Source organism: Colias croceus, chromosome 24 (genome assembly GCF_905220415.1).
Source record: "Colias croceus chromosome 24, ilColCroc2.1".
Classification (NCBI taxonomy): Eukaryota; Metazoa; Arthropoda; class Insecta; order Lepidoptera; family Pieridae; genus Colias; species Colias croceus.
In genome coordinates, this window is record NC_059560.1 from 6235954 (window position 1) to 6251113 (window position 15160).

The 15160-nt window shown below is 33.9% G+C and overlaps 1 protein-coding gene across 1 annotated transcript in view; it reads left to right on the forward strand.

The window, feature by feature from the left end:
- Positions 1 to 15160, forward strand: part of LOC123702669 (octopamine receptor Oamb) — a 113267-nt gene that overhangs the window by 86094 nt on the left and 12013 nt on the right. The window contains exon 4 of the mRNA XM_045650431.1: positions 9106 to 9342. Coding sequence (XP_045506387.1) covers positions 9106 to 9342 — 237 coding nt within the window. The remainder of the gene's footprint in view (positions 1 to 9105; positions 9343 to 15160) is intronic.

A 15160-nucleotide genomic window follows, 5' to 3' on the forward strand; every position in this document is an offset into this window, starting at 1 on the left:
CCATAATCCACCACGCTGGCCAAGTGCGGGTTGGCGGATGACACATGTCGTCGAACTTTTTTTTTAAATTCTTCGACATGTCGGTTTCCTCACGATGTTTTCCTTCACCGTTCGAGCAGTGGTGAAGTTACAACATGCGCAGATAAATTGAAAAATCAATTTATTTCCTGCGCGCTCGCCTGGTCTCGAACCTCGGACTTATCGATTCGAAGTCCGAGGTCTCACCACTGAGCCACCACTGCTCTCGTACTATTTAGTACTCAGATTCGCATTGAAAGGAATCTTCCGTTATTTTTAAATGAATTCCTTAGAGATTTATGCGGTGATTAAAAATATTAAAATAAACTGTACTATTTATACCAAGACTTAATTCATTAAGCATCATTTGAGGCCATTGTTCGTGTTTACTTTGAAACTTTTATTATATGTTCCTGAGATTAGCGCGTTCAAACAATCAAACAAACTCTTCAGATTTATAATATTGTAATTTTACCGTGTTATAATATCCCAGAAAAATGTACAATGATAATAATTAACGAATTGAATTAAACATCAAAGTCTGAATTAAAATCTATACTAATATTATAAAGCTGAAGAGTTTTTTTGTTTGAACGCGCTGATATAAGGAACTACTCGTCCGATTTTTAAAATTGTTTTGTTGTTAGATAGCCCATTTATCAAGGAAGGTTATAGGCTTATAATATATCATCACGCTAAGGCCAACAGAAACGGAGCACTGCGGGTAAAACCACGGGGCACAGCTACTATTACATAAATCACTTAAAACAAACTTTAAAACATAACGATACCAAAGAAGAATAAAATAAAATTATCCCTACACGAAATAATTTTATGTTTAAAGCAAAAGTATTCGACAAAACGTCTTTCCCCAGTTCCAAGCTAAAGTGCATTGAAGTAGAAATTTAACAAAGCAATAATTTACGTTATCTTTTTAGCTTTAGTATCTAATAATAGCGTTTTATTGGACAATGCAATTGTAACTGATTGTGTTCTTCGGTTATATCGAAGACAGATCTATACCATGATTTCTTATAGCAGTATTATTTCCAGCATGGAAAAAGGACAGAGCTATGTACGTCGTTTTTTGCCATCACTTTTCCACACTGGAATTAATACTGCTTTAAAACCACATGATTAACCTTAACCCTTAATTTGGCACCGATAAAAATATTCAAAATATATGAATTTGACAATTTTGTGGTTTTAGGAGTATGTCATAAAGTTCTCGAAAAATGAAAAAAAAAATCTACCATAGCCCACTGCTGGGAAAACCTGTGTCCGTCACAGCGGACACTGCCAAATTACGGAAAATAAAAACCACAGCTATTTTTATGTTTTTTTACTAAATAAAAATACAGAAATGAAAATTTTAGAACTATTTGATACCGAAGTACAGTTTATTTTGTATGAAGTTAAAAAAAAACCAATTCAAGTTTATTTTGTATGAAAATTAAAAAAAAAGTCTCTAAATTCTTCTTCTGTTAGTTTAATTGACTTGCCGGTTTTTTTAACTGAATATAAGTTTGTCTGCTCTACGATACTAGTAAAATATCTAGAGAAAAAAAGGTGAAGGAAACTCAAAGGTGAATCATCTTCTGGCATGTCTATGTAATCATCCTCCTCACCTTCTTCTATTGTCGCTTGGTGACGGAATTGAGTTACTCTCCAATAATTGTAAGTCAGCTGAATTTTTTTGTTTTTTTGGTCTTTTGGCTTTGAGTGTAGGTGGTTTCCTAGATCTTATTTTTCGGGGTGCTAATCAAGAAGCTATTGGTGTTATAGGCGTTGCAAGCAATCAAGGAATAGCAGATAGGGACTGAACATTTTCAAAAATGGACTCGCCAATTTCACGCACGAAAGAATCTGGTCATCAGCAGGTCTATCAGAATCTTCGGAGTGTAATTCTTCATCGACGGACGTATTGTTACGTTAGCAAGGGAAGATGGTGCAGATGGTGCAGGAGAAAACAGGGGGGTGGAAGAATTAGTACGTGCTTCATGCAATTGAGTTTCCGAATCTGATATTTCGCTAGCATGGGAAGGTGTATGTTCATTCGGCACTAAATCAATAATTGTACTTGCGCGATTAGGCTGTTGGCAATGAAAAAAAATCCAAACTCACACACACACATTTTGACGGTGTCCGCCGCAGCGGACATAGTAATAAAGTGGTACTTTTCTATACAATTAGCAATGTCCGCTGTGACGGACAAAACATTTCGGTTACAAATAAACACCATAAAAATGTAATAAAGTGTGTATGTTTTTGTAAATAATGATTGATATGTTTATGATCTAATAAATAAATATAAAATTCAATTCGTTTTTCGACAAAAAATAAGAAAAATAATTATAAATACCTTGAGGAAAACAGGTGGCCGCCTTTTCGCAGACATTTTGCGTCCCAACTGACATATGCAATGTTGTCACAATCATTGCTTAATTTTTTACTATTTGTTTATGGTATAAATAAACATTTAATCGATTAAAAATCGATGAACATGAAATAAAAACTTGACAGGATTTATTTTAAATAAGTGTCCGTCACACCGGACTATACCAAATTAAGGGTTAAGGCCGGTTGCAGAGCTTGACCGACCATCAGTGCGTACGTCAGTCGCGCTTGTCATATGTATGGAAATTCATAAAACCGTTCATAGCTAGAGCGACCATACGCACGCGTATTGTCATGCGTATTAGTGTCATAGTCATACACATTGTTGATGCGTATCGTCAGGACCGATGGTACGCACTGACGGTCGTTGAAGCTCTGCAACCGGCCTAAGACTCTTTTCAGGACAGTGTTTTATTAGCTTTGACCAATAACTTCCATGCATTTTGAACTAAGTAATATTTTGTTGTGTTATTCATCATTTAAGTTTAGTTTGTTAAAATTCATTGTAAATATTATGTTTTGTATTCAGATAGCGTATTTAATTTTTTTCAAAGTTCAATTTTCATTCCAAAAAAATCAGTTAGTTTTACATTATTAATCCCACAGCAACGGGAACTATGCGGGTTTTTATTTGAAAACACGACCGAAGCCGTAGGCGGAAATCCAGTATTATTTTCCTTCGATTTCATTTCCTCGTTATCTTGTCTCCCTATTTTATTTGTTTTAGGTTAAATAACTAAAAATATCACCAAAGCAGGACCAATAGAATTGAAGATTGTTTTCTTTGATTATGTTTGAGAAAGATTTACGATACCTACTTTTCATGGTGGTGTTTTATTTATTTATTTTATTTTACTCTTCAATAAAACTATACATAGAAAACTTATTGCTAATATACAGAACAAAAAAAAAAACAGTATAGTTTATTAGGCGGCCTTATCACTTAGAAGTTAGAAGTGATCTTATTTGCATAAAATTCTTAAACTGTACGTAAAAGGGTGTTAAATTTCGTTTTTTATATCACAGCAGTAAATTTGAAGTGGTAAAAACAACTTTAAATTGTATCTATTTTAAATATGTAGTTTAATAAATAGCTGTACATAAAGAAATTATAATCTTATACGTCACTAGCTGTGGCCCACGGTTTAACCCGCATTGCTCCGCTCCTGTTGGTCTTAGTGATGTGTATACTGTATAGCCTATAGCCAATAGCCTTCCTCGATAAATAGTCTATCTAACACCGAAACAATTTTTTAAATCAGACCAGTAGATCCTGAGATTAGCTCGTTCAAACAATTAACAAACAATAAACTCTTCAGCTGTATAATATTATAGTATAGATTATATACCGAAATATCTCAATTGAGTTTTATATAAATACAGTACCTACCCAATATGAAAATAAATTTAAAACTCACTCGTCCATACAACGAAAGCCAAAAACAGAAAATTTCATAATATGTCTGCTATATTTACTTGAAAACAGCACAATTATAAAAGCACACATCATAATGGTCATTTGATACAACGCTATAAATGTCACATTCAGTCAGCGAAGCGAAATGACCCAAAACTTGTAAACGTATAATTTGTATCGATAAAAAAGTCATTAGGGCAGCCTGAAATATGACCTGTTTTTATATTCAACTACTGATAATGCTTCGTAAAATATTTAACACGTTAGCTGCGAAACAGGGCTTGAAACACCCTGTCCGTGTCTCGTCGTTATAGCGGTAGGAAAAAACGTAAACTTCTCTGTCGTGCGGGAGGCATAACTTCCATCTGGTTCAGTGTAGGAAAGTGATATCTATATATCTGAGATGTGCTATTGATTCCTAGTTCAATGGTATACCGACCTTAATACCGGGTTTCTTAGACCTCGTGCCGCACTGAACAAATAAAAATTCTAACACAGTGCGGAACGAGGTTGCGAACACCTCGTACCACCGCGCACCTCGTACCGCACCCTAAGCTAGCTCACGCGGTTAGTGTTGTGCAACGCATTCGAGACTATTTGTGGAACAACTTATTGAAGCTTTTACAAAGAATGACTTGAATGTAGATACAGGTAATTTACAAACATCCTAACTACTCGTTATAATAAATATCGTTAATAGAAACGTGAATGTGACATGTTGAGTAACTTTCTTCAAATAGGTTGATAATCATGATTACTATTAGTGTGTTTGTTCATTGAATCAACTAGCGGCAAATCCAAAACACCCGGCAATCGGTGTATGGCTCATCAAAATTTAACTCTTGCCCAAGTCAACAAGCCAACAACAAACAAGGCACATCATCTCTTAAAGGGATCAAAGAAGAGGAGACGTGTAGGATGTTACTAAAAACTCCGCACCTTCTTAACAAGTCGTGAGGCTGACAAAAAAGTAAAGAAAATTCTCACAGAATGCACTGGTTGCAAACAATATTACCTATTGTTTGGCCTGTTTTAATGAAAAACATCCATAAGTTTGATAAATAAATACAATTAAATAAAATCGATATTTCTTTTCCCATCACTAAATTATATGAAAAACTGCTATTGTTCAGTGCGGTATGGGGTACATCAGACCCCACATTTTATTTTACCCCTAGAATCTAAACTAACTAATCTAACCACGGGCGACGGTAGACTTAGGTTAATGAACTCATTGTTAATAATAATCACGACAAAAGCCGCACACTTTGTCTTATTTGGCGCCAAAAAAACGATTTTGGTCTCCTACGGGCGGTGGGGTTTAATATGCCTCGTGCCGCCACAATCTCTGGTATAGGACAAGGTTTAAAACGACCCGTAACGCAGTAATGGAAAGTACAGATATTTCTGTGCCGCAGTGAACGTGTTAAGCGAAATAAATGAGTATTTTAGTAGTAAAAGTTTGTTGTTATTAAGGATGGGTATACTTAATAATCGTTATGGAAGTAAAGCTGAAAATATCAATGTTATATTATGAATTCGATATGTGATTATTATGTGTTTAAGCATAATAATATTATATTATAATAATATGAATATTAATCTAATGTTATAAGTAGCTTAATGGATCTTGAATGGAGCTAGGAGAAGATAGAGTATAAAAAAAGGGAAAACACAGATATACAGGGTTACTTGTAAAACACCAGCAACCTCGCAGGACAAGTTAACTAACATCATAAGTAACAACATTTGTTCTACGACTTTTGGCATAACGCAATTAATTATTTTTAAATGATTTTTTAAACTTTTATTGTACTCTCCTAATATTTGTCTATGTTCATTTGTCTATGTTCTATTCATTATTGGATAGACGACGCGACGTTCGATTCCCCCTCTCGTTCGCTTCTTGTTTACGTAATTTTTGGGAGGCGTAGAGTTTATAATATTCAAACGGAAAAATAAATGAATATTTATTTTTGTATGAAAATAAATTCTAACAAATTATCAAAAGTCGTATAACAAATGTTGTTGCTTATGATGTTAGCTATCTTGTCCTGCGAGGTTGCCAGTGTTTTACAACTAACCCTGTATAGACATGTATTCTATTTCTATGTAACCAAATCATAAAGTGTTATAAAAGCTATTGCTTTACAAAATCTGAAACAATATCATATATTTGTTACTAGGTCATTTAACAATTAATATTTCCGACATTTGGCCATGAACTTATAAGTATTTCCTCATAGAGTCGCTTCTAATCCCTTTAAAAATAAACTCTTTATTCCTTATCAAGACTTGATCTGACCTTTTTGTTTTGACTATAATAATTAATATAGTGAAAAAATACTCGCTTATCCTCATAAAATTATTATATTGTAATGTCACCGATCGTTGATAAGTGTACAAAGTTTCAATTAATTCATCCGGTTTAAAGTGTGTCAAAAATTAAAGTAGTCGGTTACATGTGGTTACACACACACACAAACATACAGGTGAAGCTAATAAAAGCCTGTTAAAAACATTACTTAAAACTTCATAAAGTCGAATGTAGTAAAACATTTTAAAACGATTGTACAGTTTTACAGCGGCGTGGGCGGGTAATAAAACACAAAATAACACTTTCGGGGCTGTTTTGTATAGTTACTGCGTCATTCAAGAACTTAGATATACTAGATGTCGCATTGAATATTCTTAATGTATTTTTAACGTGTTTTTTTTTTACACTTTTTACAAAGTTCGAAAACTATGATAGAGCAAGCGTAGTAGGTACTAGCGTGACAGGTTTAACATCCGTTAAAAGGCTATAATAAACCTCTAAAATATAATAATATAATGCTTGCGTATAACGAAATAAGTAAATAGATGGGTCCTCAGTCCTCACACACCAAGCAGCCCCGTGAAGCTTATTCCCCGTGAGGCATTTTCGTATAGATATTGATACCGTCAAGGTATTTGTATGGAAAATTTTATGATACACAGCATTATAGCTATCAACAAATTAAGCAATAATGACTCATAAAATAAATGCAGAAAGGTTTTCGTGTTGGCTAAGAACTGAATAGTAGTCAAATTTATAAAGTGTAGATTAAAATAATATAGTCAATGAAGCCATAATATCCATAGATCTCAAAACTGCTAAATTCGTGGTTTATTTTATTTTGCGCCATCTAGTCACACGTTAATCTTTGGCAATACTAAATTGTAGGAATCAGCGCATTATTGAAGTATAAACAAAAGTACTTACTACAACTTAAATTTTCGAAACATGAATAGCAGGATTGAGCATTTTCTTTTATTGTTATAATTTTAATAAAGAAATCCTATAATACTTATTTGTAAAGGTTATAACGAAATGTATTTTAATTGTGTAATTTTTTTTAAATTTGCGAAATTCTTTCATATTTTCGGTGGACTTTAAGGCCGTGTACGCGGTCCGTGCGCTGTTTGGCTCAAATATGTGATTTTTCAAACCAGATTGTCCATCAACCACTTATCTTACAAACATATGAATTACTAATAATTTTAGGAAATTTTATTGTCTATATAGTTAGTTAAGAGTTTTTTTCAATTAATACAGTATTTGTGAATACCATCAAGATAACTGAGCCGATGATTACTTGATTTCGCTTTTAGTGTCAATTTCGAAGCTAAAAATATCTGAAATCGCTGACAGATCTAACACACAATTTTTTTTAACTAACTGCAAAAATCCTTATTAAAATAGTTAGTTAAAAGATTTTTTTATTTTGGACTCCTAACTTACGAAATTAAAATCCGAACAATGTGAATTTTTTTAGAAATTATAGTCGACAAAATGATTATTTTCACCAAGATATTTGACTTAGTTTAATATAATTTTTACATATTGCAATAAAAGAACGTCTTACTTATAAGATAAAATTTAAAAAATCAACTAAGGTACCTCTATTATTTTTCTACAATTTTTTTTAAAGTACTATAAAACACTGCGCGCGACCCGATTAAAATCAGTCGGCAGCGAGCCTTTCCAGAGAGAGGACATGTTGCTCGGCGCTCTCCTGTGGACTTATGCTGTTCATAGTAAAAGGATAGCGCAAGCCGCGATCTATCGTAATAGATCGCGGAGATTTTGACTTGCGTTAAATTGAATAAGCCCTCTTAAGACACAGATAGTACTTGTTTCGATATATTAGTATATAATTTTATTATAAAATATATAAATAAGTACTATGACAAAAGTCGAGTTCTGATTGCTAATTCAAAACACAGATCTAGATGTTCACAAAATTGTATAGTAACATTATAATTTTTATACATAATAAACTAAGACATAATATAAAAGATAATAAATTAAATACACATTTTTCTACAAGTCTTAAAACTAATAATAATGTAACAGACTCTTTTCTGATCTCAAAATAGAAAATACACCAAAGATCCCTAACCGCAACAGACGTCTTATAACATTGAGATAGATTTTATTTCCCTGTTCTCAATTTGTCCGTATCTTTAGAACGTTCGATTGGAAACTGTAGTTCGTAAGAGCAATGTTTAATTAACTTTAAATAGAAATAGGTTTTAAAAATAGTGATGAAATTCATCTTCTGTGTTTTGTCTTAAACGAACGAAGTAAGATATTTCCTGTAGGTATTTTTGAAGTATGTTGTTGTTGTCGATTTTGCTAACGTTTTAAAAATGTAAAATAAAGTTTATTTTTTAATGACTTAAATGATAAATCATATTTAGGTATACAGGCTCAGAGCATTAAACCAATTGGAGGAGGACTATTTGGAATAGACAATATCACTGTGTATATTGTCGTTCTTCTAGTATTAATAACTATTTTTTATGTAGCGATAAATAGGCATAATACAGATATTAAAGGCATGAAAGTTCTTAAAGATATTTCGTGTCTGAACATGAGAATATTATTTATTTGTTAAACACGATCGTAATTTACAATGTAATTTTAGTTAAAGCGTATTTTGCATTCAGAAAATAGATTAAACTGTTGAGGACTCTCACTGTATTTACTCTTCGGATTGGATTTTTATTGAGTACGTCGATAATTTTCCAATTATTATTCGTTTGTATATAATTTGTTTACAGATTCTTATTTTTCGTATTGTTTTTATTGTGTAAAGAGACTGTAATATTGTTGCATAAAATATTTACATCCGTTGTTCCCGATGTTACTTCTTATTATCATCTCACAAAATAATCATCTTTAGCCTCTATTCTTACTAATCTCCCACTGGTCTTGTGAATAAATAAATAAACATTTCATGTTCCAGATATGGATCTTCGGAGACGTCTGGTGTTCCGTCTGGCTGGCAGTCGACGTGTGGATGTGTACAGCGTCCATACTGAACCTCTGCGCCATCTCCCTCGACCGCTACGTAGCAGTCACCAGACCAGTTAGCTACCCGTCTATAATGAGCAAGAAACGAGCCAAAGCATTGATTGCTGGTGTCTGGGTTCTGTCCTTTGTGATCTGCTTCCCGCCACTGGTTGGCTGGAAAGATAAAAGGGTGAGTTTGAATCCTGTAATTACGTAGTAGCTGTGACCAGACCAACTGATCTGAGATACCCGTCTATAAAGAGCAAGAAACGAGCCAAAGCATTGATTGCGGGTGTCTGGGTTCTGTCCTTTGTGATCTGCTTCCCGCCGCTGATTGGCTGGAAAGATAGAAGTGTGAGTTTGAATCCTTTAATTAGGAAGTAGCAGTCACCAGACCAGTTAGATACCCGTCTATAATGAGCAAGAAACGAGCATTGATTGCGGGTGTCTGGGTTCTGTACTTTGTCATCTGCTTACCGCCGCAGGGTAAGGTATTATTAGGAAGTAATTCACCTGTACGAGGCTTTGACATTTTAGTAAGGGGTGAGTGGTGAGGTTAGAAATCGTGCTGTTGTTTTAAATGCAAATGTTTGTGAGGAAAAAGTTGAGGAAAACGAATTATGTTGACATTTGACAGATATAAATTATATATGCTCGACGCTGGTGCTTGATTAGCTAGCGATAGGTATTTGCGCTTTTAAAATAAGTCCAGTCGAATAAATAAATGTTTGAGTTAAAGTTCTAATCACAAGATTGTTGCCCAGAGCTTAAGCTAAGAAGATCACATCTTGTTACAAACACATAATATACTTACCCAAATTACGGGAATTTACTATTTTAGCTATTGCGAAGAAAAATAATTTCTGTTGAAGTTAATATCTCTCACGATATTTTTCATCTCTAATATATAATTTATATTTCGGAAGAAACAAACATATTCTGTACAGAATCGATATCATTAAACGCAATAAAAGAGATAGAGATAAGTTCGAAGTCTCTGAAGTAAAATACCAAAGAACATCATTGGCTACGGACGCTAATCAAAAAGGAGAAAAAACACATCTTTTGTTAAATAAGCATTTCTGATCAGGCCACTCCAGTACCGAACGGTACATTTAGACCAAACGAACATAGAGCTAGAGCTAGAGCAAGACCATTCTTTCGTATGCACGTGTAAACGAAAACTGGTATTCAGTATTAGAACATTGCATAGAATCTTTTCGAAAGCACTAAGAACAACGAAAGAATGCTCTACGCTTGTTCACACTAAAAAAATTTGACTGTTCACACTAAAAAAAATGAAACTGTATAAAGCACTATGTAATGTATGTATGATTGATGTACGACGTACGTGTCTTAAAGAATAAAGAATTTTTTATTTATTTTTTTTTTACATAGTGGTGTTAGAATAAGCATTCGCTCGTTTAATGTAAATGCACCGTTAGTCGAATAAAGCTTAGGAGCCCAAGCTTCAAAAGGCTGGAAAATATCGTAGTTAATAATGATTCACAGTCGAGCCCTAGTAAAATTCTCTATAAGGCCTTCATTAAAAGCCGGACAGAAATTTTAATCCAGCCCTGTTTCAACTGTGGAGAAAAAGTAAAGGCACATAAAAGATAAAGTAAATGAGTATTCAGATAAAAGCGATGAGAAAGCAAAGAATGAAAATAGAAAAGCGGTAATCGATGCTTATTTTGTTAATCAAGCGAATCAAAAGCCATTTCAATGTTTCCATTGCTATTCAATTTTCGATCTTGACCTTTAGCATTTGGGTTAGTAATCGCTTGTTGATAATTTATCACGGGAAATGCTGTCAACCCTCTTCACGTGTTGGTTCAAGTTCGTGACTTTGGTCGCCTGTTAATGCAGTTCCTGGCAGTTGTAAAAAAAGTTTGATTCAGAAAGTTAGATGGATTGTATAAACCTCTGAAAAATAAGAAACGTTTAAAAGACCTAGTTATTTATGATTTTACCTTTGACGCTACTAAATTAAGTTTCCTTGACTTTTTACCGCCCGATAATATGATGATGAATGTTTGATGCCTATAATATGCCTCTATGAGTGATGCCTAAATGCCTCTATGATGATAGCCTTCCTCGAAAAATGGGCTATCGAACACCAAAAGAATTTTTCAAATCGGACGGCCTTAGACAAACGTACGTAACGCCATGGAATAGAAACTGCTAACGCTAATTATTGACATAAGCTCATGACATTTTGGTAATGGTTCGATCACACTACCAACGACGCAGACGACCACGACCAAAGTTCCAATCTTGCCGAAATTTGTTCAAAATCAATATTAAAATCTCCCGTCATTGTGGTACTCAGGAATAAAAAGATTCGAGGTCAATTAATAAAAAGAAATAGGGTTTTTTGCGATTTTCGCCGAGACGGTAAGTTTATCATACAATCACCTGAACCAAAATTGTATATAATCTAATTATCTATAAAAAAGGTTAAATACATTTTTTTCTAGGAGCCACCGTTTCTATGAAAAACCTGTTTGTTTATCCATTGATCTCAAAATTTTTTTTTCCAAACACCAATACGACAGGAAATTCTTAAATTTCATTTTTAATTGTGTTTTGCACAATTTTATTTAATTGCGACTGGATGAAAATTTTGTTCGTGGTCGTCGTTGTCGTTGGTAGGGTGACCGAATCCTTATGCAAAACATCATACGCTTATGTCAATTTCTATCGATAGCGTATTCTATTCCTTGGCGTTTTGCCGTTTGGCTAAGGCCCCAGTGGTTCCTGAGATTAGCGCGATCAAACAAACAAACAGACTCTTCAACTTTATAATATTAGTATAGATTCAAATTGGTAAGAACATAATTATTATTATAGCTAAGAATTTACACAACAGATTAATTAGAGAGGTTTTTTAAATGTATTCCATGATCCGCTACTATAGGTATATAAAAAATTCTACAACGAAATGTATTACTGGAAAATTTATTTTCAATTGAAATCAGGACAATTGTGCTGGTTTTCTATTGTGTAAGAAAGAAAGAAAGAAAGAAAGAAAATACATTTATTTGTACCGATGCACATTAATACATAAAAAATAAATAAAATTAACTTATAACTAGTTACAACGGCACAAAATGGATAATATCCACTCAGTGGTTTGAGAATCTAAGGACATATAAGACACTTAGATTCTCCACTGATTTTCAGTGGACACCACATTGACATCCTGACAGTGGCAGTGTACTTATTATGAAAAAAATAAAGAAAAAAATAAAAATAAAAGCAATAATATAATATATAATAATATAATATAGTAGATAGGAAACATATCATATATATTATAAAGAATTATTACTTACATAACAGACAATAATACATTCTAAAAGAAGATACAATACTAATACGCGATACATCATTTAATTAATAAACAACAACTACAAATAGAATTATTACCAGAGCCGTACCGAGTCACGTGTTTGGAGCCCCGACCTCATAACCTTTTTGTAAGCAGAGCAAATGGAACTTCAGTCTGTTTTTGAAGCCCAATACATTGTTGCTATTGCGGATCGGTGGTGGCAAGTCATTCCAGCACTTAGAGGCACTAAATTTAAAGCTACCCCTAAATGCTGCAGTTCTGTGGAGGGGCACTTCCATCAGTACATTCCTGTACCGTGTTGAGTGACTCGTGTTTGACTCCGACAACCACTTCAGCTTTTTGTACAAATAGGCTGGTACTTTGTACTTAACTACGTTAAATAAAAGTGTAGCTAGTTGTATTTGCTGTCGATACTCCATTTTTAAAGTGTTACTACTGTTCAAATACGGGGTGACATGGGCTCGGGGTGGAATATTGTGACAAAAACGAGTGCAAGCATTTTGTACCCTCTGCATTATTTTTTTAGTTGATGCTAATAACCGGGGACCTATGACAGTGCTAGCATAATTAAATTTTGAGAGGATCAGCGATTCGCATAATAGTTTTCGAACGTTTACATTTAGATAATTTCTTATTCTGTACAATAATTTAAGACGATAGAAACAATTTTTTGATATATTAATTATGTGATTATGAAAACGTAAGGATTCGTCAAAAACTACACCTAAATTGCGTGCTTCCATAACCCTTTCTATTTGTTCTCCGCTTATTGACAAACATGGTTTTTGGCTTGCAATGGCATTAACTTGGCACCTGGTTCCTAAGATCATGTATTTACTTTTACTTGGGTTTAAAACGAGGCAGTTAGTTTTTGACCATGAAACAATATTATTTAGATCTTCTTGAAACTTTATCAAGGCAACGTCCATCTCACTCACTTTAAAAGAAATGTATAATTGTATGTCATCAGCATATATGTGATATTTACAATGTTTTATGATATTCGTGACATCCGCTGTGTACAAAATGAATAGCAGTGGACCGAGTATGGAGCCTTGCGGAACGCCTCTAGTAACCCGGACACACTGAGAAGTACATGCATCATCTCCACCTATTTTAACGACCTGTGAGCGATTTGTAAGGTAACTTTCAAACCACATAACCGTGTTCGGATCAAACCCGTAATATGTAAGTTTTGAGAGTAGTAACTTTATATTAATAGAATCAAAGGCACGTGAGTAATCTAATAAGACTAGTATGGTACCTTCTCCTTTATCTTGTGCCTCCAGTACGTTATCGACGACATCAATCAAAGCACTAGTGGTACTTCTATACTTCCTAAACCCAGATTGAAGGTTAGGTAAAATATCGTTGGACTCTAAGTACTTTCTAAGCTGGTCACAGACTATTTTCTCTAAGACCTTGGACAGGCACGGCAAAATACTAACCGGTCGTAAATCCTTGAAATGTACTGGGTTATTGTTTTTTGGCAGCGGTGTTACTAATGCCTTACGCCAAAGATAAGGAAAGGTATTCGATGTGATGGAAGCGTTGAAAATCATAGTCATTATATCAATGATGTATGGCAACAATAATTTCAGCATTTCTAGCGATATGCCATCGCAGCCAACCGCGTTGGATTTCAAACTTCTGAAATGTTCTAAAACCTCTTTTTGTGAGACAGTTCTCAGAGAAAATTGCAAGTCTCCTTTTTTGTTCTGCATAAAGAAATCCACCGCGGAATCGGGTGCAGTGATATCGAAAGGTACATCGAGAAAATGTCTATTAATTTCGTCAGGTTTTCTAAGATGATCAGGTAACGCAGCATCATTCCCATTATTTACATTAACATTATTTTTTATAGTTTTCCAAAGGATCTTAGGATTACTCATATTAGTGTTAACGAAAGTATTAAAATAACAAGTTTTTTCGCGCTCCATAGCATCAATTACAACCCTTTTCAAATCTTTATAATACTCTTGGTGGGAGCTAATTTTCGAAACTTTATACTTGTAATGAGCTTCATCTCTTCGTTTCATTAACTGCTTAATATTGTATGTAACCCATGGATAGTTATGATCTTTTAGGTTTATTGTTTTAAACGGAGCAAACACGTCAAAAATAGAAATAACTAAGTCATTAAGGTTAGAAACAGATTTATTTACATCTTTTTGGTCTATAATAAGGTCCCAGTTAATCCCAGTCATAATATCTTTAAAAATAGATAAGTCAATATTCTTTAAAGGCCTATATATACTCTTTTTTGGTATGTGTTTTTCTATGACCAAACTAAATTCACATACTATAAATGAATGGTCACTGAGATTACTGATGTGATCGACAGTGACTTGTTCTGCAGAAATATCTGCACACACCAGATCAAGTAATGATTCATTATGCGTGGTAAAGTGCGTTGGTTCGTTGACAAATTGGGATAATTTAGTGAGTTCTAAAAATTCATTTAGGTTCCGATAGCCTAAAGATTTACTGTCACTATAATTTACGTTGAAGTCTCCTACAATAATTAAATGGTCAGCCCATGAGAAACTAACTACGGAATCGTAAAGAGCGTTAAAGAAGGTGTCGACAGAAAACCATGGGGGGCGATATCCAGTACCAATGACAATACTTTTACCCCTCACCTTGATTGCGA